This window comes from Mustelus asterias, chromosome 11, assembly GCF_964213995.1.
Source record: "Mustelus asterias chromosome 11, sMusAst1.hap1.1, whole genome shotgun sequence".
NCBI classification, from domain to species: domain Eukaryota; kingdom Metazoa; phylum Chordata; class Chondrichthyes; order Carcharhiniformes; family Triakidae; genus Mustelus; species Mustelus asterias.
Window position 1 is genome coordinate 108673323 of NC_135811.1, and position 27643 is coordinate 108700965.

Here is a 27643-nt window from a genome sequence, read left to right on the forward strand (position 1 = left end):
GCTTCTCTTTCCACAGATGCTGCCAGACCTGCTGAGTATTCTCAGCATTTCCTCTTTTCATGATAGATTTCCAGCTTCTGCAGTGTTTTGCTATTGTCGTCGAGTTTTTGAACCTATTTACTGATTTTCAGTGACTGTTTATTTTGACTCTCAAATCTCTGCTTTTCTATATTTCCTACTTTCTTGCCTCAAATTCCTTTTAAGGTTCAATACCCACATTTCAAAATGTTTACCTTTTTATTCATTGCTGCTTAACAAGATACAAACATGTCGATTGTCACTATGGGCTTAAAACTAGAAATGTAGATCAGCGATTGGTTATGGAAACTGGTGATTATTTCTATTGATATACGCACCCCGGACATTCTCTCTTCCACCTTCTTCCATCAGGAAAAAGATGCAAAAGTCTGAGGTCACGTACCAACCGACTCAAGAACAGCTTTTTCCCTGCTGCTGTCAGACTTGAATGGAGTTACCTTGCATTAAGTTGATCTTTCTCTACACCCTAGCTATGACTGTAACACTACATTCTGCACTCTCTCGTTTCCTTCTCTATGAATGGTATGCTTTGTCTGCATAGCGCGCAAGAAACAATACTTTTCACTGTATACTAATACATGTGACAATAATAAATCAAATTAAAAATATACGATGGGTATTATCAGATATGGAGCCAGGGCATGTGGGTGGAGTTAGGATACAGATTGCCATGAATTCATTGAATGGCAGGACAAGTTGGAGAGGCTGAACAACTTCCTCCTGTTCCTTTGTTCCCAGCCTTCAAAGTTTCCAGAAAGGATTATAAAAGTATGGAGGTTATGCTTTGGTTGTATATAGCTCTGGTGAGACCACCTCTGGAGTACTGGTCTTATTTAAGGAAAAATATAACTGTTGGAAGCAGTTCAGAGAAGCTTTAAGACGAATACCAGGAATGGGCAGATTGTCTAACGAGAAAGGTTGGTCAATCTCAGCTTGTATTCACTGGAGTTTAGAGGAGTAAGAGATGGCTTGATTCAGATTCTGGGGGGTCTGGACAGGCTGGGTTTAGAGAGGATGTTTTCTCTTGTGGGAGAATCTGGAACTAGTGGTCACTGCTTAAAAATAAGGGGCTGCTCATTTTAAGACAGATGAGATTTTTTTGCGAATCTTCCTCAAAGGGCAGTGGAAGCAGAGTCTTTGAATATTTTTAACAAAGGAACAGGAGGAAGCCGTTCAGCCACTCAAACTTGTCCTGCCATTCAATGAATTCATGGCGATCTGAATCCTAACTCTACCCACATGCCCTGGCTCCATATCTGTTAATACCCATCGTATAATTTGATTTGATTTATTATTGTCACATGTATTAGCATACAGTGAAAAGTATTGTTTCTTGCGCACTATACAGACAAAGCATACCGTTAACAAGGGGGTAAAAGGCTTTGAGATAGGCAGGAATCTGGGGTCGAAATTGCAATCAGATCAGCCATGATCTTATGAATGGTGGAGCAGGCTTGGAGGGCCGACTGGTCGACTGCTGCTCCTTTTTGGTTAAAGAGTCAAGTGGCACAAGAAACAGTTGAGTTCTGCTCTGACTAGAGTCTACTGGGAGTGGAATTAAATACAATAAGCAAATGATTATTTATAATTGGTATTTATAAATTGTCCTTGTGTTTACAAGAGCAGTACTTAAAATTAACAGCAATATCATTTATTAATAAAACTAAGAAGTTAGTTACACTGAAATCTGCTTCTAGACATTAGCACAAAGATGAGCTGAGGAGTGTTATTCCTGACATGCTTCACTCATTCTTTGGGGTTGCAACATCTTCCTCTGTCTCCTCTTTTTCCGTCACTTCTTCCTCTGTCTCTCCTTTTTCTAATGCTTCTGCTGTTCCTCCAGTTTCAGTGTCATCCGCTTTCTCTCTTTCTGTCACAGCTTCTTCTGCTGGGGCTTCTGTGTCCTCACTCTGTGTCTTTGTCTCTACGGAGAAAAAATTCAGATATAAAAGCTGCAATATGAGAATTTTAGGAGTAGGAAGGGACATATTTCTTGTTTGTCTTTTTCATTATTATATTCCCTCTGTCTCTTTCTTGATCAGTACACTAACTACTTTCATTTAACACATAGGAGACAATCTTATGAAAAAAATTCTAAGTCCAGACAAGCGTGAAAATAGGCGAGTTTCTGATCTGTTTTTTGGGCAAGTCCAAATCTGCGATCTTCTTTCTTTCTTGATTCCTTGCTCCCATGTTGATGGTTTCACGCTTACCAACATTGAACTGTACTTTCCACCAACTTGCCCTGTTATCTAAATGTCACACATTAATGAATGGAAAAACTCACATTCATCAGACAAACATTAACCACTAACAGGATTTTATTGGGTTACATCAATTTTACTGGATTATGTAAGTTTTATATTGTGCCACACAACACATTAGTAAATATTTGTGTGTGGAATGCCATTCCCTCACTAGATTTAATTATGTGGAATAATATTGTTTCAACTCAGTAGAGTGTAATTTATGCAGAAATAAATCATTCAAATGATGTACACGTTGCAATTTTATAGAGCTTCATACTCAAGATTCACTTTGCTAAAATCCATGGTCAATTATATTGAAAATTTCAGTCATATAATTGTTTAATTGCATTGACCAATTATGACTTAACTGACAATATGTAACTGCAGCGAAAACCTAGTGTTCTCTTGTTCAATGTGGCACAGAACAGAGAGAAGTTAAGGCCTATATGAATGAATAATTAATTCCCTGGTAATAGACGTATGAAAGGTAAAATTACCATAGTCCCAGATGACCATAGGTAATTTTAACTTGAGGATCACCACACTTCAGGCAAGGGACAAGGTTGAGAAGACGGGAACTTCATGAATAACCTCAGCTGGTATGGGAATTGAACCTGCACTGTTGGTGTCACTGTTGGTCTCTGCATCACTGACCAACTGTCCAGCCAACTGAGCTAAACCGGTCCTACTACTTAACTAGAGACCTTATTTGTTACCAAAGGCGATTTATTTAATAATTTGAATTCACTAAAAGGAAAAAGAAAGCTCAGGGACAGTCTTTATAGAATGGAAACAATTTTCTCTTCAAAAGTTCACCTCTTTAATTTTAGAATAGCAAATCGATTATACGTCTCCCCCAGTTGTACCTAAAAAAAAAATCCTCTTCATTTACAAACATCAACAAGTTCTGGAGTATTCAAACTGAAATACCAGTACCTGCTGTGTCCTGGGCAGGAAATAATCTTGGGACTGATTAGGTTGCATAATTGCTTCTTTGCAGATCCCAACTGACCATCATGGATTCAAGCCTCCTTTTGCGCTACTTTGTGGGAGGGGGGAGGGGAGGGGGGTGTCCTGGCTGAAAAGGCCGCTATATTCCTATTACCTTGCCTGACAATTTCCCAATAATTGTTAGCACAGTTTATCTCTGCCCCCCACATGCTTGGGAGGGTTTTGCAAGGAATATTTGCAGGTTGTCCAGTAATGTTTATTGTCCATGAAGAGATGTATAATGCTATGTATGTGCACATTTAATGCAAGAGTTCCTGGACATTATAAATGAAGACAACTCAAACAGTTCTTCACTGGTTGCAAAAGACATTGGGCTGTCCTGAGGATGTGAAAGGTGCCACATAAATGTAAGTTCTTTCTATTAATTCAATACCTTAACAGCATCTGAAGAATGTCCGGAACCACTTACAATGAATAACATTTTGTAGTTACTGTTGTTATGCATATAAATATGGAAACCATTTTCTAAACTGCAAGATCCCACAAACAGCTGAAAGGCGAGTGATCCGTTGATCTGTGTCTGGTGGTGTTGGTTAATGGAGGAAAGCTGGTAATGGGCACTGGGGGAACTCCCTCGTTTCCTTCTAATAATAATGCCACAGGCAAACAAGGCCTTATTAAAAAATCTTGAAGAATGGGACATCAAAGAAATTGAGCTCAAGGTGAATTGTGCTGTTTAGCAGAGCAGGCGTCTGAGCTGGTCTGTAAAATAAACAACGCAATACAATTTTGCTCTTCACGTTTTTTCCGATAGGCACAAAATAAATAACCGGGGGAAGTCAGCAGGGAGAGCAAGATGAGCACTTTTAATGAAGATTCGAGGACAGAACAAAATAAGCAAGAGTGAGATAGGCATGTGGAGTGGTCACTATGCTCTGGTTACTGGCTACACTAGCAACCTACCCTCAGACATGCCACCTTCATTCTCAGTGTTTTCTGGAAATTGATCCTTGGCCTGGTTGGTATCTATTATAGGAAAATATGAAGTTATCTAAAATATAGTCAACAGGTCAGTTCTAAACATTACTAAAGAAAGATTTCCTCAAAACTGTTTTTACCCAATTCAGACACACCTCTAATGGTAACAAGTTACCTTTAAATACAGTGATTGTTGGTTCGTTGGTACCAGTTCTTGCACAGCAAGATCCCAGGGTGAATTCAGCGGGAGTCCAAAAACCGTTTTCACGTTTGTGTGAATTTCCCACGGGATCTTCCACTGGTTCCTGCCATGGTGGATTGGGAAACTCACTGGTATTTATCCAACTCCCTTTTCAAAATGATTATTCGCCACCCTTTCAGACAGAACATTCTAGATCACAACAACTTGCTGCAGAGCAATGGTTCTGATATCTCCCCCGGTTACTGACCCTCCCATTACAGGAAATACTTCCTTTCTTATCCTAATAGTGAACATCTGCATTCCAGCTTTCCTTAACTCTCGCTGCTGTAAGGAAAACAAACCCAGATTCTTTTCATCGAAACAAAATCCCTCAGACTCGATGGGCCGAGTGGCCTAATTCTGCTCCTATGTCTTATGGTCTTATTCGATCTTTGTAACGTCTCTCCTTTCGACAATGAGCTACACAATAGATCAGCTCGGGACTAACTGGTGATTTGAAATGTTTACAATAATCACTTTGCTCTGACACTCTAAGACTCTATTTATAAAACCCTGGATTCTATTCACTTAGACCACAAGACCATAAGATATAGGAGCAGAATAATAGGAAATTGGATTATTATCTAAATGGAAAAAAATTACAACATGCTACTGTGCAAAGGGACCTGGGGGTCCTTGTGCATAAGATGCAAAAACCCAGTCTGCAGGTGCAACAGGTGATCAAGAAGGCAAATGGGATGTTGGCCTATATCGCAAGGGGGATAGAATATAAAAGCAGAGATGTCTTGCTGCATCTGTACAGGGCATTGGTGAGGCCGCAGCTGGAATACTGTGTGCAGTATTGGTCCCCTTATTTGCGGAAGGATATATTGGACTTGGAGTGAGTGCAGAGAAGGTTCACCAGGTTAATACCAGAGATGAGGGGGGTTGATTATGAGAGACTGAGCAGATTGGGTTTGTACTCGTTGGAATTTAGAAGGTTGAGGGGGGATCTTATAGAGACCTATAAGATAATGAAGGGGCTGGATAGGGTAGAGGTGGAGATATTCTTTCCACTTAGAAAGGAAGCTAGAACTAGCGGGCACAGCCTCAAAATAAAGGGGGGTCAGTTTAGGACAAAGTTGAGGAGGAACTTCTTCTCTCAGAGGGTGGTGAATCTCTGGAATTCTCTGCCCACTGAAGTGGTGGAGGCTACCTCGTTGAATATGCTTAAATCACGGATAGATGGATTCCTGATCGGTAAGGGAATTAGGGGTTATAGGGATCAGGCGGGTAAGTGGAACTGATCCACTTCAGATCAGCCATGATCTTATTGAATGGCGGGGCAGGCTCGAGGGGCTAGATGGCCTACTTATTCTCCTATTTCTTACATTCTTATGTTTAATTAGGCCACTCGGCCCATCGAGTCTGCTCTGCCATTCAATCATGGCTGATATTTTTCTCATCCCCATTCTCCTGCCTTTTCCTTGTAACCCCTGATCCCCTTATTAATCAAGAACCTATCTATCTCTGATTTAAAGACACTCAATGACCTGGCCTCCTCAGCCTTCAGTGGCAAAGAGTTCCACAGATTCACCACTCTCTGGCTGAAGAAACTCTTCCTCATCTCTGTTTTAAAGCATCATCCCTTTAGCCTGAGGTTGTGCCCTCTGGTTTTAGTTTTTCCTACTAGTGGAAACATTCTCTCCACTTCCACTCTATCCAAGCCTCACAGTATCCTGTAAGTTTCAATAAGATCCCCCCTCATCCTTCTAAACTCCAACAAGTACAGACCCAGAGTCCTCAACCGTTCCTCATACGACAAGCTCTTCATTCCAGGGACCATTCTTGTGAACCTCCTCTGGACCCTTTCCAAGGCCAGCACATCCTTCCTTAGATATGGGGCCCAAAACTGCTCACAATACTCCAAATGGGGTCTGAACAGAGCCTTGTGCAGCCTCAGAAGTACATCCCTGCTGTTGTATCCTAGCCCTCTCGACATGAATGCTAACATTGCATTGCATCAAACGCTTCTTTAACACCCTTGTTAGCTTTTTATTTATTTATTGACAGAATGTAGGCAGTGCAGACAAAGCTGGAATTATTTTCCTTCTTTAACAGCTGTTGGGAAGGTGATGGTGAGCTGCCTTCTTGGAGACACAAAGCCGAATGGCGTACTCGGCCACATCTGGGAGTAGTTGAGAGCAAGCTCCTTTACTTGGGGTCTAAAATCACTCGTAGACCAGGTACAGGTGGCAGATTTCTTTCCATAAGAGACAGAGTGACCAAGATGTGTTTGTTTTATGACAATCTGGTAGCTTCATGGTGACCATTACTGATATGTACTTTTTATTTTAGATTCATGTAATTAACAGAGTTTAAATTCCGCAGCTACTATGCGGGGATTTGAACTCTTGACACCGGATTATTAGTCCAGGCGTTAGGATTTCTAGTTATAAGTAGCACGACGAGGATACCACTGCAGCCCCCGGCACCTTCAAACATTTCTGTCCATGAATCCACAGGCAAGGTGGGAGAAGCATTTTTAATCGGGATTCAATGACCGAGAACAAAATAAATGAGCTAAACCAAGGGCTTAGGAGAACTAGGAGGGGGCATGAGAAGTCCTTGGCGGGTCGGATCAAGGAAAACCCCAAGGCTTTTTACTCTTATGTGAGAAATAAAAGAATGACCAGGGTGAGGTTAGGGCCGGTCAAGGACAGTAGTGGGAACTTGTGCATGGAGTCAGAAGAGATAGGAGAGGCGATGAATGAATACTTTTCTTCAGTGTTCACCAAGGAGAGGGGCCATGTTTTTGAGGATGAGAGTGTGATACAGGCTGATAGGCTAGAGGTGGTAGATGTTCTGAGGGAAGATTTATTAGCAATTTTGAAAAATCTGAGGGTTGATAAGTTCCCTGGGCCAGATGGGATATATCCGAGGATTCTTTGGGAGGTAAGGGATGAGATTGCAGAGCTTTGGCTTTGATCTTTGGGTCTTCACTGTCCACGGGGATGGTGCCAGAGGACTGGAGAGTGGCGAATGTTGTTCCTCTGTTCAAGAAAGGAAATAGGAATGACCCTGGTAATTATAGGCCAGTTAGTCTTACTTCGGTGGTCAGTAAGTTAATGGAAAAGGTCCTGAGGGATAGGATTTATGACCATTTGGAAAGATGCAGCTTAATCTGGGATAGTCAACATGGATTTGTGAAGGGTAAGTCTTGCCTCACAAATTTGATTGAATTCTTTGTGGAGGTAACTAGGTGTGTAGATGAAGATAGAGCAGTTGATGTCGTATACATAGATTTTAGTGAGGCGTTTGATAAGGTTCCCATGGTCAGCTCATGAAGAAAGTAAGGAGGTGTGGGATAGAGAGAGATTTGGCTGATTGGATAAGTAACTGGCTATCTCATAGAAGTGGAAATGCCGGTGTAGAAACTTGATGTCTGTGTCGATATGCGCGATCTTCTTGGAGATCCTCTCCACTTGCAGCCGGCAGTTTGCGGTGTCGATGGTAGTCATGATGTGGAAATGCCGGATACTCGCCAAGGCCATCCCCACACCCCCACTTCTTGCCTTCAAACAACCGCATAACCTCAAACAGACCATTGCCCCAGCAAACTACCCAGCCTTCAGGAGAACAGTGACCACGACACCACACAACCCTGCCACAGCAACCTCTGCAAGACGTGCCGGATCATCGACACGGATGACATCATCTCACGTGAGAACACCATCTACCAGGTACACGGTACCTACTCTTGCAACTCGGCCAACGTTGTCTACCTGATACGCTGCAGGAAAGGATGTCCCGAGGCATGGTACATTGGGGAAACCATGCAGATGCTACGACAACGGATGAATGAACACTGCTCGACAATCACCAGGCAAGACCGTTCTCTTCCTGTTGGGGAGCACTTCAGCGGTCACAGGCATTCAGCCTCTGATCTTCGAGTAAGCTTTCTCCAAGGCGGCCTTCACAACACACGACAGCGCAGAGTCGCTGAGCAGAAACTGATAGCCAAGTTCCGCACACACGAGGACGGCCTAAACCGGGATGTTGGGTTTATGTCACACTATCAGTAACCCCCACAGCTTGCCTGCAGGACTTGCAGAATCTCACTGGCTGTCCTGTCTGGAGACAATACACATCTCTTTAACCTGTGCTTAATGCTCCCTCCACTCACATTGTCTGTATCTTTAAGACCTGGTTGGCTGTAGAGATTTGCATTCTAATCAGTATTCTGTAACTTGATTTTGTGTCTCTGTGCCCTGTTTGAGAGCACATTTCCACTCCATCTGACGAAGGAGCAGTGCTCCGAAAGCTAGTGGCGTTTGCTACCAAATAAACCTGTTGGACTTTAACCTGGTGTTGTTAGACTCCTTACTGTATCTCATAGAAGACAGAGGGTGGTGGTGAATGGAAAATTTTCAGACTGGCGACCAGTTCCCAGCGGTGTACCACAGGGTTCAGTGCTGGGTCCTCTGCTATTTGTGATTTTTATCAATGACTTGGAGGAGGGAGCTGAAGGGTGGATCAGTAAATTTGCTGATGACTCCAAGATTGGTGGAGTAGTGGATGAGGTGGAGGGCTGTTGTAGGCTGCAAAGAGACATAGATAGGATGCAGAGCTGGGCCGAAAAATGGCAGATGGAGTTTAACCCTGATAAGTGCGAGGTGATTCATTTTGGTAGGACAAATTTGAATGCGGATTACAGGGTCAATGGCAGGGTTTTGAGGAATGTGGAGGAACAGAGAGACCTTGGGGTTCATATCCACAGATCTCTGAAGGTTGCCACTCAAGTGGATAGAGCCGTGAAGAAGGCCTATAGTGTGTTAGCGTTTATTAACAGGGGGTTTGCGTTTAAGAGCCGTGGGGTTATGCTGCAACTGTACAGGACCTTGGTGAGACCACATTTGGAATATTGTGTGCAGTTCTGGTCACCTCACTATAAGAAGGATGTGGAAGCATTGGAAAGAGTGCAAAGGAGATTTACCAGGATGCTGCCTGGTTGGAAGGGTAGGTCTTATGAGGAAAGGTTGAGGGAGCTAGGGCTGTTCTCTCTGGAGCGGAGGAGGATGAGAGGCGACTTAATAGAGGTTTATAAGTTGATGAGGGGGATAGATAGAGTGGACGTTCAGAGACTATTTCCTTGGGTGGATGTAGCTATTACTAGGGGGCATAACTATAAGGTTCATGGTGGGAGATACAGGAAGGATGTCCGAGGAAGGTTCTTTACTCAGAGAGTGATTGGGGTGTGGAATAGACTGCCTGCTGTGATAGTGGAGTCGGACACTTTAGGAACTTTCAAGTGGTTATTGGATAGGCACATAGACCACACCAGAATGATAGGGAGTGGGATAGCTTGATCTTGGTTTCAGACAAAGCTCGGCACAAAATCGAGGGCCGAAGGGCCTGTACTGTGCTGTACTGTTCTATGTTCTAAATATGAAGAGGGAATTAAGTGTGTGAGCTGGTAAAATGGGTTCACTGCACACTGCTTACTGGCTACACTGACAACCTACCCTCAGCTGTGACTCCTTCAGTCTCAGTATTTTCAGGCAATTGTTCATCGCCCTGGTCGGCACCTATCAGGGAAAATACCAGGTTATGTAAAAGTCACCAAGAGGTAAATTCTAATCATAATGGAGAAAAATTTTTATAAAATGATTTATCCTATTCAGAAACATCTATAACGGCCTCCTATACAATTAATTACTTTAAAATGCAATGATTGTTGTTGGTTACTTGGTAAGCAGTTTTCACACAGCAAGATCCCAGAAACAGAACAAGATGAAAGTGCTGTTTCTGGTGATGATTAATGGTAGAATCTCAGTGATGACACTGTGACAATCCCTCTGCTCCTCCCTGCATGGTGACAGGGACTCTCTCTCACATCGAACAGGATAGGCAGGTTGGGCATGAGTTTAATGTCAGCACTTCTGACAATGCAGCGCTGTGTTGGAGCGCCCCCTGGATTTGGGATCAATTTCCTCGGGGCTTCTTCCGCTCGGCTTGTAAAACATTGGCAGGAGTTTGTTGGAAACCCCATTAATGCGCTCAATGGAGTTTCACCAAACTGGAAAAGTTTTGGGGAAATTTCCCCTCCGAGTTCCTAACCATGGAGATGGGGCTTGTCCTTATCCAGCCTTCTGTCTAACCACAGGTTAAAGATTCTGCACAGCTACAGAAAATGAAATTGTGACTGTTATTTTAGTTGAAAGAGTTTCTATCTGCTAATCCACAAATCGCACCTTGTGCCTTCGTGACTAATATCTTGTGTACACCGAGTCCCAGTCCCTTCATTGAAACGTGAGTCTGAGGGTGCAGATTGTACCATTGACACCAGAACACACTCAGCTCATCTCTCTCAGACAGGATTACAGTGAATTCAGCTGCAATGGAAAGAGCCGTCCCATCAGTACAACTCCCTTACTCTTTCCCAATACTCATTGAATCATAGAGGTTTACAGCATAGGAACAGGTCCTTCTTCCCAACTTGTCCATGCTGCCCAGTTTTTACCATGAAGCTCGTGCCAGTTTCCCACATTTGGCCCATATCCCTCTATACCCAATCTACCCATGTAACTGCCTAAATGCTTTTTAAAAGACAAAATTGTACCCGCCTCTACTACTACCTCTGGCAGCTTGTTCCAGACACTCATCATCCTCTGAGTGAAAACATTGCCCCTCTGGACCCTTTTGTATCTCTCCCCTCTCACCTTAAACCTATGCCCTCTAGTTTTAGACTCCCCTACCTTTGGGAAAAGATGTTGACTATCTACCTCATCTATGCTCCTCATTGTTTTATAAACCTCTATAAGATCACCCCTAAGCCTCCTACGCTCCAGGGAAAAAAAGTTCCAGTCTATCCAGCCTCTCCTTATAACTCAAACCATCAAGTCCCGGTAACATCCTAGTAAATCTTTTCTGCACTTTTTCTAGTTTAATAATATTCTTTCTATAATAGGGTGACCAGAACTGCACACAGTATTCCAAGTGTGGCCTTACCAATGTCTTGTGCAACTTCAACAAGACGTCCCAACTCCTGTATTCAATGTTCTGACTAATGAAACAAAGCATGCTAAATGCCTTCTTCACCAGCCTGTCTTCCTGTGACTCCAGTTTCAAAGAGTTATGAACCTGTACCCTTAGATCTCTTCGTTCTGTAACTCTCCCCAACACCCTACCATTAACTGAGTAAGTCCTGCCCTGGTTCAATCTACCAAAATGCATCACCTCACATTTATCTAAATTAAACTCCATCTGCCATTCGTCAGCCCACTGGCCCAATTGATCAAGATCCCGTTGCAATCCGAGATAACCTTCACTGTCCACTATGCCACCAATCTTGGTGTAATTTGCAAACTTACTAACCATGCCTCCTAACGTTGTAAATTCCCCCTTTTCTATTATTTATCCAACTCCCTTTTTAAAGTTATTATTCGCCACCCTTTCAGACAGAGCATTCCAGACCCGAACAACTTGCTGCAGAGAAATAATTCCCCTCGTATTTCCCCCTGGACTTTCAGTCAATTAGTTAAATCTGTATCCTCTGCTTACTGACCCTCCTGACGACACGGTGGCACAGTGGTTAGCACTGCTGCCTCACAGTGCCAGGGACCTGGGTTCAATTCCCAGCTTGGGTCACTGTCTGTGTGGAGTCTGCATGTTCTCTCCGTGTCTCTGGGTTTCCTCCGGGTGCTCCGGTTTCCTCCCACAGCCCAAAAGACGTGCTGGTTACGTGCATTGGCCATGCTAAATTCTCCCTCAGTGTACCCGAACAGGCGCCAGAGTGTGGTGATTAGGCGATTTTCACAGTAACTTCATTGTGGTGTTAATGTAAGCCTACTTGTGACACTAATAAATGAACTTGCACTTGTCAGTGGGAACACGTTCTCCCTATCTACTCTCCTCTATCCAAACCTGTCTTAATTTTGAACTCCTGTATTCCAGCTTTCCTTAACTCTCTCTGCTTTAAGGTAAAACAAGCCCAGATTCTCTTCACTTAACCAAATAATTTCATCCCTGGCATCATTCGAGTAAATCTCCTTTGTAACCTCTCTCCTTTCGACAGTGAGCTACACAATAGTCCAACTCAGGACTAACTGGTGAAACATTTACAATAACTGCTTTGCTCTTACACTGAAGCCCTATTTACGAAACCCAGGATTCCATTTTTTTAATGATGGTTAGCACTGCTGCCTCAGCGCCAGGGACCCAGGTTTGATCCCGGCCTTGGGTGATTGTGTGGAGTTTGCACGTTCTCCCCATGTCTGTGTGGGTTTCCTCCGGGTGCTCCGGTTTCCTCCTACACTTCAAAGATGGGCAGGTTAGGTTGATTGGCCATGCTAAATTGTCCCTTAGTGTCAGGGGGATTAGCAGGGTAAATACATTGGGTTACGGGGATATGGCCTGGGTGGGATTATTGTCGATGCAGGCTTGATGAGCCAAATGGCCTCTTTCTGCATTGTAGGGATTCTATGATTCTATGATTATCAACTTTTTATGTATTTATTCACAGAATGTGGGCATCACAGGCAAGGCCAGAATTATTTTCCCTCCTTAACCGCTGTTGAGGAGGTGATGGTGAGCTGCCTCCTTGAACACAATGCTGAATGGTGTGCTTGGCCATTACTGGGGGCAGTTAGGAGTGAACCACATTTCTGTGTGTCTAGGACCACATGTAGGCCAGACAGAGTAAGGATGGCAGATTTCCTTCCATACAGGATGTTAATGAACCAGATGGGTTTTTGTTTAATGACAGTCTGGTAGTTTATAGTGACCATTACTGACACCAAATTTATTTCAACTTCATGTAATTAACTGAACTCAAATTCCTCAGCTGCTGTGCGGGGATTTGAACTCTTTTTAATGGATCGTGAGTCCAATCTTCCAGATTCCGAGTTCCAATAACACAATACTAGGATACCACTTAGTCCCTCGCCACCTGCGAAGATTTCCCTACGTACATTTGCATTTGCTGGCAAGTGATAAAAGCATTTATAATCAGGATTAAATGATTGAGAACAAAATAAACATGAAGAGGGAGGGTAAGTGTGTGAGCTGGTAAAATGGGTTCACTGCACACTGCTTACTGGCTATGCTGACAACCTACCCTCAGCTGTGACTCCTTCAGTCGCAATATTTTCAGGCAATTGTTCATCGCCCGGGCCGGCATCTATCATGGGAAAATACCAAGTTACGTAAAATGTCCCAGGAGGTAAATTCTAATCATAATGGAGAATAATTTACTTATTGTAAAATGTTGTATCCTATTCAGAAACATCTCTAATGTTTTCCTGTACAATTAATTACTTAAAAGGTAGTGATTTTTGTTGGTTACTTGGGAAGCAGTTTTCACACAGCAAGATCCCAGAAACAGAACAAGATGAAAGTGCTGTTTCTGGTGATGATTAATGATAGAATCTCAGTGATGACACTGTGACAATCCCTCTGCTCCTCCCTGCATGGTGACAGGGACTCTCTCTCACATCGAACAGAATAGGCAGGTTGGGCATGAGTTTAATGTCAGCACTTCTGACAATGGAGCGCCCCCTGGATTTGGGATCAATTTCCTCGGGGCTTCTTCCGCTCGGCTTGTAAAACATTGGCAGGAGTTTGTTCGAAACCTCATTAATGCGCTCAATGGAGTTTCACCAAACTGGAAAAGCTTTGGGGAAATTTCCCCTCCGTGTTCTTAACCATGGAGATGGGGCTTGTCCTTATCCAGTCTTCCGTCTAACCACAGGTTAAAGATTCTGCATAGCTACAGAAAATGAAATTGTGACTGTTGTTTTAGTTGAAAGAGTTTCTATCGGCTAATCCACAAATCGCGCCTTGTGCCTTCGTGACTAATATCTTGTGTACACCGAGTCCCAGTCCCTTCATTGAAACGTGAGTCTGAGGGTGCAGATTGTACCATTGACACCAGAACACACTCAGCTCATCTCTCTCAGACAGGATTACAGTGAATTCAGCTGCAATGGAAAGAGCCGTCCCATCAGTACAACTCCCTTACTCTTCCCCAGTAATCCTGTAAATTCCTCCTTTTCAATTATTTATCCAACTCCCTTTTTAAAGTTATTATTCGCCACCCTTTCAGACAGAGCATTCCAGACCCGAGCAACTTCCTGCAGAGAAATAATTCCCCTCGTATTTCCCCCTGGACTTTCAGTCAATTAGTTAAATCTGCGTCCTCTGCTTACTGACCCTCCTGTCAGTGGAAACACTTTCTCCCTCTCTACTCTATCCAAACCTGTCTTAATTTTGAACTCCTGTATTCCAGCTTTCCTTAACTCTCTCTGCTTTAAGGTAAAACAAACCCAGATTCTCTTCACTTAACCAAATTCCCTCATCCCTGGTATCATTCGAGTAAATCTCCTTTGTAACCTCTCTCCTTTCGACAGTGAGCTACACAATCGTCCAGGTCAGGACTAACTGGTGAAACATTTACAATAACTGCTTTGCTCTTACTCTCTAAGCCTCTGTTTACAAAACCCAGGATCTCACTCACTTTTTAACAACCGTGTCAATTTTGTATGTATTTATTCACAGAATGTGGGCAGCACGGACAAGGCCAGAATTATCTTCCCTCCTTAACTGCTGTTGAGACGGTTGTGATGAGCTGCCTTCTTGAACACTGAGCTGAATGGCATGTTCGCACATTTCAGGCGACCGTTAAGAGTCAACCACATGATTATAATTCGTGAGTCACATGTAAACAAGCCTAGGTCCGACTGGCCAACTTCCTTCCATAAAAGATGTTAGTGAACGGGTGTGATTTTTTTTTTAATGACAATCTAATAGTTTTGTGTTGACCATTACCGATACCAACTTTTTATTTTAGATTGATGTAATTAATGGAATTTAAATTCCTCAGCTGTTATATGGGGATTTGAATTCTCACCAACAGATCCTTAGTTCAGGCCCCAGGATTTCTAATTCCAGCAACCCAACTAGGATATTATTGCCCCCGCTACCACCTACAAAAATTTCTCTCCATACATGCATAGGCAAAGTGGGAGAAGCATTTTTAATCAGGATTCAATGACTCAGAACAAAATAAACATGAAGAAGGAGTTCAGTGTGTGAGCTGGTAAAATGGGTTCACAGAACACTGCTTACCGGCTAAAACAAAAGCAGAAAATGCTGGAAAATCACAGCAGATCTGACAACATCTGTGGAGAGAGAATACATGATGTGGAGATCCGGTGTTAGACTGGGGTAAACACAGTAAGAGTTTTAACAACACCAGGTTAAAGTCCAACAGGTTTATTTGGTAGCAAATGCCATTAGCTTTCGGAGCCCTGCTCCTTCGTCAGATGGAGTGGATATCTGCTCTCAAACAGGGCATACAGAGACAATATAATCTTTACTATAAAGCTAATGGCATTTGCTACCAAATAAATCTGTTGGACTTTAACCTGGTGTTGTTAAAACTCTTACTGTGTTTACCCCAGTCCAACACCGGCATCTCCACATCATGTATTCTCTCTCCACAGATGTTGTCAGACCGGCTGAGATTTTCCAGCATTTTCTGTTTTTGTTTCAGATTCCAGCATCCGCAGTATTTTGCTTTTATCTTACGGGTTACTGGCTACACTGACAACCTACCCTCAGACGTGACTCCTTCAGTCTCAGTATTTTCAGGCAATTGTTCATCGCCCTGGTCTTCATCTATCATGGGAAAATACCAGGTTATGTCAAACATTCTAATCATTATGGAGAATAAATTCCTTCTCATAAATTGTTTTATCCAATTCAGAAATATCTCCAAGGGATTCATATGGAATTAATAACTTTGAAAGACAGTGAATCTTGTTGCTGTGCATGGCTATTTCTGGGCTGCTAAGAGGTTACTTTGTAACCGGTTTTCACACAGCAAGATCCCAGAAACAGATCAAAATGAAGGAACTGTTTCTGGTGATGATTAATGGTAGAATCTCTTCTTCTGCACTATAGTAATCTGTAGTGATCTACGCTGTTATTGGTGGTGTTGTTGATCGCGGGTGCTAATCCCGTAACGGCTGCTAAATCTCGCGAGCTGCCCAAGAGGGGATCTGCACGGTGTAATCTCAGTTTGAGATATTCCCCGTCCCCCACCTGTGGTGTGATCAGATTCACCCCAGTAAGTGCCAACCTGGCAGTACCCATAGAACCTTAGAACATTACCCTGGGGGTGCCTGATCTCGGGATTCCTGCTCTTGCCCGGGTCGTTATGTCCCATCATTCCAGCTGGTGCCGTGAATCTCGCTTCCCTTTTTAAAATGTACAGAATGTTGTACAAAGCGACGGGAAAGGCAGGCTGTGCACTGAGAGCTTCACCTCGGTTTCCTTGCCTGAGCCAACACTCTGTGCATTCACAGAATCACAGAATCCTACAGTGCAGAAGAGGCCCCTCGGCCCACGGAGACTGCGCCAAAGCATGAAATGCCCTGACCTGCCCACCTAATCCCACTTGCCAGCCCTTGGCCCATAGCTTTGAATGTGATGGTGCGCCAAGTGCTCATCCAGGTACTTTTTGAAGGATGTGAGGCATCCCGCCTCCACCACCCTCCCAGGCAGCGCATTCCAGACCCTCACCAGCCTCTGGGTGAAAACGTTTTTCCTTAAATCCCCCCTAAAACTCCCACCTCTCACTTTTAACTTGTGTCCCCTCGTAACCGACCCTTCCACTAAGGGGAAGATTGGGAAGATTCTGCCTCCGAGCCTTTATTGATAAAGCCCAGGATCCCACTCGCTTTTTTAACAACTTCTTTCAACTTTTTATTTATTTATTCAAACATAGAAACTAGAAGCAGGAGGAGGCCATTCGGCCCTTCGAACCCGCTCCGCCATTCATTATGATCATGGTTGATCATTGAATTCAATATCCTGATTCCCCCCCTTCCTCCCATATCCCTTGATCCTTTTAGCCCCAAGAGCTATATCTAATTTCTTCTTGAAATCAGACAACATTCACAGAATGTGGGCAGCACGGGCAAGGCCAGGATTATTTTTCCCTCAAGCGCTGTTGAGAAGGTTGTGGTGAGCTACTTTCTTGAACACTAAGCAGAATGGCCTGCTCGCTCATTTCAGAGTGAAGTTCAGAGTCACCCACATGACAGCAGTTCCTGGGTCACATGTAGCTGAGACTAGGTTATGGATGGCAGATTTCCATCAATAAAAGACACTAGTGAGCCAGATGTGGTTTTTATTTATGACAATCTGGCAGTTTCATGGCGACCATTTCCAATACCAAGTTTTCTTTCAAATTCGTAATTAATGGAATTTAAATTCCTCAGCTGCGGTGCAGGGGTTTGAACTCTTGCCTCTGGATCATTAGTCAATCTTCTGGATTTCTACATCCAGTAACACAACTAGGAAACCACTGTACCCCTTGCCAGCTGCAAGGATTTGTGCGCATACACCTGCGGACACGGTGAGAAAAGATTTTTTATCTGAATTCAGCGCCAGGGAACAAAATAAACATGAAGAGGGAGTTAAGTGTGTGAGCTGGTAAAATGGGTTCACTGCACACTGCTTACTGGCTACACTGACAACCTACCCTCAGCTGTGACTCCTTCAGCCTCAATATTTTCAGGCAATTGTTCATCACCCTGGTCAGCATCTATCATGGGAAAATACCAGGTCATGTAAATATAATCAATAAACACACTCTAATCGTTATGGAGAATAATTTCCTTCTTAAAAAATGCTTTATCCAATTCAGAAACATCTCAAAAGACTTCCTATACTATTTATAACGTAGAAATGCAATGATTGTTGTTGGTTACTTGGTAAGCAGTTTTCACACAGAAAGATCCCATAAGCAGAACAAGATGAAAGTGCTGTTTCTGGTGATGATTAATGGTAGAATCTCAGTGATGACACTGTGACAATCCCTCTGCTCCTCCCTGCATGGTGACAGGGACTCTCTCACATCGAACAGAATAGGCAGAGCTGGGCATGGGAAATTATTGGAGAGGATTCTTCGAGACAGGCTTTATTCCCACTTGGAAATAAGTGGACGTATTAGTGAGAGGCAACATGGTTTTGTGAAGGGGAGGTCGTGTCTCACGAATTTGATCGAGTTTTTTGAGGAAGTGATGAAGATGATTGATGAGGGTAGGGCAGTGGATGCTGTCTACATGAACTTCAGTAAGGCCTTTGACAAGGTCCCTCGTGGCAGACTGGTGCAGAAGGTGAAGTCGCATGGGATCAGAGGTGAGCTGGCAAGGTGGATACAAAACTGGCTCGGTCAAAGAAGACAGAGGGTAGCAGTGGAAGGGTGCGTTTCTGAATGGAGGGCTGTGACAAGTGGTGTTCCTCAGGGATCAGCGTTGGGAGCTTTGCTGTTTGTAATATATATAAATGCTTTGGAGGAAAATGTAATTGGATTGGTTAGTAACTTTGTGGATGACACAAAGGTTGGTGGATTTGCGGATAGCGATGAGGACCATCAGAGGATACAGCAGGATATAGATCAGTTGGAGACTTGGGCGGAGAGATGGCAGATGGAGTTTAATCTGGACAAATGTGAGGTAATGCATTTTGGAAGGTCTAATAGATAGGAAATATACAGTAAATGGCAGGACCCTTAAGAATATTGATATGCAAAGACATCTGGGTGTACAGGTACACAGGTCACTGAAAGTGGCAATGCAGGTGGAGAAGGCATATGGCATGCTTGCCTTCATCAGCCGGGGTATTGAGTTTAAAAATTGGCAAGTCATGTTGCAGCTTTATAGAACCTTAGTTGGACCGCACTTGGAATATAGTGTTCAATTCTGGTTGCCACACTACCAGAAGGATGTGGAGGCTTTGGAGAGGGAAAAGATTTACCAGGATGTTGCCTGGTATGGAGGGCATGAGCTATGAGGAGAGGTTAGAGAAACTTGGTTTGTTCTCACTGGAGCGACGGAGGTTGAGGGGAGACCTGATAGAAGTCTACAAGATTATGAGAGGCATGGACAGAGTGGATAGTCAGAAGCTTTTTTCCAGGGTGGAAGAGTCAATTACTAGGGGGCACAGGTTTAAGGTGTGAGGGGCAAGGTTTAAAGGAGATTTACGAGGCAGACCTTTTACACAGAGAGTAGTGGGCGCCTGGAACTTCTTGCCAGGGGAGGTAGTGGAAGCGAATATGGTAGTGACTTTTAAAGGGCGTCTTGACAAGTACATGAATGGGATGGGAATAGAGGGATATGGTCCCAGGAAGGGTAGGGGGTTTTAGTTAAGTCAGGCAGCGTGGTCGGTGCAGGCTTGGAGGGCCGAAGGACCTGTCCCTGTGCTGTAATTTTCTTTGTTCTTTGAGTTTAATGTCAGCACTTTGACAATGCAGTGCTGTGTTGGAGTGCCCCCTGGATTTGTGATCAATTTCCTTGGGGCTTTTCCTGCTCGGCTTGTAAAACATTGGCAGGAGTTTGTTCGAAACCCCATTAATGCGCTCAATGGAATTCAAACTGGAAAAGCTTTGGGGAAATTTCCCCTCCGTGTTCCTAACCATGGAGATGGGGCTTGTCCTTATCCAGCCTTCTGTCTAACCACAGGTTAAAGATTCTGCACAGCTACAGAAACTGAAATTGTGACTGTTGTTTTAGTTGAAAGAGTTTCTATCGGCTAATCCACAAATCGCGCCTTGTGCCTTAGTGACTAATATCTCGTGTACACCGAGTCCCAGTCCCTTCATTGAAACGTGAGTCTGAGGGTGCAGATTGTACCATTGACACCAGAACACACTCAGCTCATCTCTCTCAGACAGGATTACAGTGAATTCAGCTGCAATGGAAAGAGCCGTCCCATCAGTACAACTCCCTTACTCTTCCCCAGTAATCCTGTAAATTCCTCCTTTTCAATTATTTATCCAACTCCCTTTTAAAAGTTATTATTCGCCACCCTTTCAGACAGAGCATTCCAGACCCGAACAACTTGCTGCAGAGAAATAATTCCCCTCGTATTTCCCCCTGGATTTTCAGTCAATTAGTTAAATCTGCGTCCTCTGCTTACTGACCCTCCTGTCAGGGGAAACACTTTCTCCCTGTCTACTCTATCCAAACTCTCTTAATTTTGAACTCCTGTATTCCAGCTTTCCTTAACTCTCTCTGCTTAAAGGTAAAATAAACCCAGATTCTCTTCACTTAACCAAATTCCCTCATCCCTGGCATCATTCGAGTAAATCTCCTTTGTAACCTCTCTCCTTTCGACAGTGAGCTACACAATCGTCCAGCTCAGGACTAACTGGTGAAACATTTACAATAACTGCTTTGCTCTTACACTCTAAGCCTATAAGCTCAGGATCTCATTAATTTATTTAACAGCCTTATCAATCTTTTATCTATCTATTCACAGAATGTGGGCAGCACGGGCAAGGCCAGAATTATTTTTCCCCTCAAGCGCTGTTGAGAAGGTTGTGGTGAGCTGCTTTCTTGAACACTAAGCAGAATGGCCTGCTCACACATTTCAAAGTGAAGTTCAGAGTCACCCACATGACAGCAGTTCCTGGGTCACATGTAGCTGAGACGAGTTATGGATGGCAGATTTCCATCAATAAAAGACATTAGTGAGCCAGATGTGGTTTTTATTTATGACAATCTGGCAGTTTCATGGTGACCATTTCCAATACCAACTTTTTATTTGGGATTCATGTAATTAGACCATAAGACATAGGAGCAGAATTAGGCCACTCGGCCCATCGAGACTGCTCCGCCATTCAATCATGGCTGATATTTTTCTCATCCCCATTCTCCTGCCTTTTCCCCATAACCCCTGATCCCCTTATTAATCAAGAAGCTATCTATCTCTGTCCTAAATACACTCAATGACCTGGCCTCCACAGCCTTCTGCGGCAAAGAGTTCCACAGATTCACCGCTCTCTGGCTGAAGAAGTTCTTCCTCGTCTCTGTTTTAAAGGATCGTCCCTTTAGCCTGAGGTTGTGCCTTCTGGTTCTAGATTTTCCTGCTAGTGGAAACATCCTCTCCATGTCCACGCTATCCAGGCCTCGCAGTATCCTGAAAGTTTCAGTAAGATCCCCTCTCATCCTGCTAAACTCCAATGAGTACAGACCCAGAGTCCTCAATCGTTCCTCATACGACAAGCTCTTCATTCCAGGGATCATTCTAGTGAACCTCCTCTGGACCCTTTCCAAGGCCAGCACATCCTTCCTTAGATATGGGGCCCGAAACTGCTCAGAATTCTCCAAATGGGGTCTGAGCAGAGCCTTGTGCAGCCTCAGAAGTACATCCCTGTTCTTGTATTCTAGGCCTCTCAACATGAATGCTAACATTGCATTTGCCTTCCTAACTGCCGACTGAACCTGCACATTAACCTTAACAGAATCTTGGACAATAACTCTCAAGTCCCTTTGTGTTTCTGATTTCCTAAGCATTTTCCCATTTAAAAAATAGTCTATGCCTCCATTCCTCCTTCCAAAGTGCATAACCTCACACTTTTAATTAAATTAAATTCCTCAGCTGCTGTGCGGGGATTTGAACTCCTGTCAACAGATTGATATTCTAGGCCTCTGGATTTGTAGTTCCAGTAACACAACAGGAGATTACTGTACCCTGCCTCTTGCAAAGAGTTGTGTATGTACATCTGCGGCAAGGTAAGAGAAACATTTTAAATCGGGATTCAATGACCGAGAACAAACTAAACATGAAGAGGGAATTAAGTGTGTGAGCTGGTAAAATGGGTTCACTGCACACTGCTTACTGTCTACACTGACAACCTACCCTCAGCTGTGACTCCTTCAGTCTCAGTATTTTCAGGCAATTGTTCATCGCCCTGGTTGGCATCTATCATGGGAAAATACCAGGTCATGTTAAATATAGTCCATGAATAAGTTCTAATTATTATGAAAAAACTTTTTCTTGTTATAAACTGTTTCATCCAATTCAGGAACACCTCTAATATTCTCCTATATAATGAATTACTTAAAATGCAATGATTGTTGTTGGTTACTTGTTAGCCAGTTTTCACACAGCAAGATCCCAGAAACAGAACAAGATGAAAGTGCTGTTTCTGGTGATGATTAATGGTAGAATCTCAGTAATGACACTGTGACAATCCCTCTGCTCCTCCCTGCATGGTGACAGGGACTCTCACATCGAACAGGATAGGCAGGTTGGGCATGAGTTTAATGTCAGCACTTCTGACAATGCAGCGCTGTGTTGGAGCGCCCCCTGGATTTGGGATCAATTTCCTCGGGGCTTCTTCCGCTCGGCTTGGAAAACATTGGCAGGAGTTTGTTGGAAACCCCATTAATGAGCTCAATGGAGTTCCACCAAACTGGAAAAGTTTTGGGGAAATTTCCCCTCCGAGTTCCTAACCATGGAGATGGGGCTTGTCCTTATCCAACCTTCTGTCTAACCACAGGTTAACGATTCTGCATAATGACATGAAAATAAAATTGTGACTTGTTTTAGTTGGAAGAGTTTCTATCGGCTAATCCAGCCTCTGTTTAACTAACTCTGCATAACTACAAAAAAATGAAATTGGAGTCAAAGGGTGGAATGTCCCGGCCACGCTCGCCCCAAGGCTGGAAAATCCCGCCCGAGGTCAGCAGACCTTTGCATAGTCCGTGTCCCGCCCACTACGATTCCCGTGACAGGCAGAACAGGAAGATTCCACCATAGAGTCGTACAGCATAGAACAGGCTCTTGGGCCCTGCACTGACAAGAACTACCATTAAAGTTGCACTAATCCCATTTTCCTGCACTTGTCCCATAACCTTGAATATTATAATGTTTCAAATGCTCATCCAAATGCTTTTTAAAGGTTGTTAGGTTTCCGGCCTCCATTACCTCCCCAGGCAGTGCAGTCCAGATTCCTACACTCCCCTGAGTAAAAAATGTTTTCTTAAAACCCCACTGAATTTCCTGCCCCCTACCCTAAAACTATGCCCCCTCGTGATTGACCCCTCAAGCAAGGGGAACAGCAGCTTCCTATTCACCCCGTCCATATCCTTCATAATCCTAAGCACCCCCATCATGTCCCACCTTAACTTTCTCTGCTCCAGAGAAAACAACCCAAGCTATCCAGTCTCCCCTTATAGCTCAAATGCTCCATCCCAGGCAACATCCTGGTGAATCTCCTCTGTGCCCCCTCTCGCGCAATCACATCCATGTCTAACCACAGGTTAAAGATTCTGCATAGCTACAGAAACTGAAATTGTGACTGTTGTTTTAGTTGAAAGAGTTTCTATCTGCTAATCCACAAATCGCACCTTGTGCCTTAGTGACTAATATCTCGTGTACACCGAGTCCCAGTCCCTTCATTGAAACATGAGTCTGAGGGTGCAGATTGTACCATTGACACCAGAACACACTCAGCTCATCTCTCTCAGACAGGATTACAGTGAATTCAGCTGCAATGGAAAGAGCCGTCCCATCAGTACAACTCCCTTACTCTTTCCCAGTAATCCTGTAAATTCCTCCTTTGCAATTATTTATCCAACTCCCTTTTTAAAGTTATTATTCGCCACCCTTTCAGACAGAGCATTCCAGACCCGAACAACTTGCTGCAGAGAAATAATTCCCCTCGTATTTCCCCCTGGATTTTCAGTCAATTAGTTAAATCTGCGTCCTCTGCTTACTGACCCTCCTGTCAGTGGAAACACTTTCTCCCTGTCTACTCTATCCAAACTCTCTTAATTTTGAACTCCTGTATTCCAGCTTTCCTTAACTCTCTCTGCTTTAAGGTAAAACAAACCCAGATTCTCTTCACTTAACCAAATTCCCTCATCTCTGGCATCATTCGAGTAAATCTCCTTTGTAACCTCTGTCCTTTCGACAGTGAGCTACACAATCGTCCAGCTCAGGACTAACTGGTGAGACATTTACAATAACTGCTTTGCTCTTACACTGAAGCCTATATTTAGAAACAAGGATTCCATTAATTTATTTAACAGCCTTATCAACTTTTTATCTATCTATTCACAGAATGTGGGCAGCACGGGCAAGGCCAGAATTATTTTTCCCTCCTTAAGCGCTGTTGAGGAGGTTGTGGTGAGCTGCTTTCTTGAACACTAAGCAGAATGGCCTGCTCACACATTTCAGAGTGAAGTTCAGAGTCACCCACATGACAGCAGTTCCTGGGTCACGAGTTATGGATGGCAGATTTCCATCAATAAAAGACATTAGTGAGCCAGATGTGGTTTTTATTTATGGCAATCTGGCAGTTTCATGGTGACCATTTCCAATACCAACTTTTTATTTTGGATTCATGTAATTAATGGAATTAAAATTCCTCAGCTGCTGTGCAGGGATTTGAACTCCTGTCAACAGATTGATAGACTAGGCCTCTGGATTTGTGGTTCCAGTAACACAACAGGAGATTACTGTACCCTGCCTCTTGCAAAGTTGTGTATGTACATCTGCAGCAAGGTAAGAGAAACATTTAAAATCGGGATTCAATGACTGAAAACAAAATAAACATGAAGAGGGAATTAAGTGTGTGAGCTGGTAAAATGGGTTCACTGCACACTGCTTACTGGCTACACTGACAACCTACCCTCAGCTGTGACTCCTTCAGTCTCAGTATTTTCAGGCAATTGTTCATCGCCCTGGTCGGCACCTATCATGGGAAAATACCAGGTCATGTTAAATGTAATCAATGAATAAGTTCTAATTATTATGAAAAACATTTTTCTTGTTATAAATTGTTCCATCCAATTTCGAAACATCTCTAATGTTTTCCTATACAATGAATTACTTAAAAGGCAGTGATGATTGTTGGTTACTTGGTAAGCAGTTTTCACACAGCAAGATCCCAGAAACAGAACAAGATGAAAGTGCTGTTTCTGGTGATGATTAATGGTAGAATCTCAGTGCTGACACTGTGACAATCCCTCTGCTCCTCCCTGCCTGGTGACAGGGACTCTCTCTCACATCGAACAGAATAGGCAGGTTGTGCATGAGTTTAATGTCAGCACTTCTGACAATGCAGCGCTGTGTTGGAGCGCCCCCTGGATTTGGGATCAATTTCTTCGGGGCTTCTTCCGCTCGGCTTGTAAAACATTGGCAGGAGTTTGTTGGAAACCCCATTAATGCGCTCAATGGAGTTCCACCAAACTGGAAAAGCTTTGGGGAAATTTCCCCTCCGTGTTCTTAACCATGGAGATGGGGCTTGTCCTTATCCAGCCTTCTGTCTAACCACAGGTTAAAGATTCTGCATAACTGCAGAAACTGAAATTGTGACTGTTGTTTTAGTTGAAAGAGTTTCTATCGGCTAATCCACAAATCGCACCTTGTGCCTTAGTGACTAATATCTTGTGTACACCGAGTCCCAGTCCCTTCATTGAAACGTGAGTCTGAGGGTGCAGATTGTACCATTGACACCAGAACACACTCAGCTCATCTCTCTAAGACAGGATTACAGTGAATTCAGCTGCAATGGGAAGAGCCGTCCCATCAGTACAACTCCCTTACTCTTCCCCAGTAATCCTGTAAATTCCTCCTTTTCAATTATTTATCCAACTCCCTTTTTAAAGTTATTATTCGCCACCCTTTCAGACAGAGCATTCCAGACCCGAACAACTTGCTGCAGAGAAATAATTCCCCTCGTATTTCACCCTGGACTTTCAGTCAATTAATTAAATCTGCGTCCTCTGCTTACTGACCCTCCTGTCAGGGGAAACACTTTCTCCCTGTCTACTCTATCCAAACCTGTCTTAATTTTGAACTCCTGTATTCCAGCTTTCCTTAACTCTCTCTGCTTTAAGCTAAAACAAACCCAGATTCTCTTCACTTAACCAAATTCCCTCATCTCTGGCATCATTCGAGTAAATCTCCTTTGTCACCTCTCTCCTTTTGACAGTGAGCTACACAATCGTCCAGCTCAGGACTAACTGGTGAAACATTTACAATAACTGCTTTGCTCTTACACTGAAGCCTATATTTAGAAACAAGGATTCCATTAATTTATTTAACAGCCTTATCAACTTTTTATCTATCTATTCACAGAATGTGGGCAGCAAGGCCAGAATTATTTTTCCCTCCTTAAGCGCTGTTGAGAAGTTGGTGGTGAGCTGCTTTCTTGAACTCTAAGCAGAATGGCCTGCTCACACATTTCAGAGTGAAGTTCAGAGTCACCCACATGACAGCAGTTCATGGGTCACATGTAGCCGAGACGAGTTATGGGTGGCAGATTTCCATCAATAAAAGACATTAGTGAGCCAGATGTGGTTTTTGTAATGAATATCTGATAGTTTTAGGTGACAATTTTTAATGCCAACTTTTTATTTTGGATTCATGAAATTAATGGAATTAAATTCCTCAGCTGTTGTTCGGGGATTTGAACTCTCATCAACAGATCAATGGTCTCGGCCTCTGGTTTTCTAATTCCAGTAACATAACTAAAATATAACATTCCCATTGCCACCTGCAAAGATTTCTTTACATATATTTGCAGACAAGGTGAAAGAGGCATTTTTAATCAGGATTAAATGACTGAGAACAAAATAAACATGAAGAGGGAGTTAAGTGTGTGAGCTGGTAAAATGGGTTCACTGCACACTGCTTACTGGCTATACTGACACCCTACCCTCAGCTGTGACTCCTTCAGTCTCAGTATTTTCAGGCAATTGTTCATCGCCCTGGTCAGCATCTATCATGGGAAAATACCAGGTTATGTAAATATAATCAAACACATTCTAATCGTTATGGAGAACAATTTTCTTGTTATGAAATAATTTATCCTATTCAGAAACAGCTCTAAGGACTTCCTATACAATTAATTGCTTTAAAAGGCAATGATTGTTGTTGGTTACTTGGTAAGCAGTTTTCACACAGCAAGATCCCAGAAACAGAACAAGATGAAAGTGCTGTTTCTGGTGATGATTAATGGTAGAATCTCAGTGATGACACTGTGACAATCCCTGTGCTCCTCCCTGCATGGTGACAGGGACTCTCTCTCACATCGAACAGAATAGGCAGGTTGGGCATGAGTTTAATGTCAGCACTTCTGACAATGCAGCGCTGTGTTGGAGCGCCCCCTGGATTTGGGATCAATTTCCTCGGGGCTTCTTCCGCTCGGCTTGTAAAACATTGGCAGGAGTTTGTTGGAAACCCCATTAATGCGCTCAATGGAGTTCCACCAAACTGGAAAAGCTTTGAGGAAATTTCCCCTCCGAGTTCCTAACCATGGAGATGGGGCTCGTCCTTATCCAGCCTTCTGTCTAACCACAGGTTAAAGATTCTGCACAGCTACAGAAACTGAAATTGTGACTGTTATTTTAGTTTGCTCATCCACTAATCGGACCATGTG

The 27643-nt window shown here is 43.4% G+C and overlaps 1 protein-coding gene across 1 annotated transcript in view; it reads right to left on the reverse strand.

Moving 5' to 3' along the window:
* Positions 1-1623: 1623 nt before the first annotated feature.
* odad4 (outer dynein arm docking complex subunit 4) overlaps positions 1624-27643 on the reverse strand; it is an 80910-nt gene continuing 54890 nt past the window's right edge. The window contains exon 12 of the mRNA XM_078224263.1: positions 1624-1963. Within this exon, the coding sequence (XP_078080389.1) occupies positions 1782-1963 (182 nt within the window). The 3' untranslated portion in view covers positions 1624-1781. The remainder of the gene's footprint in view (positions 1964-27643) is intronic.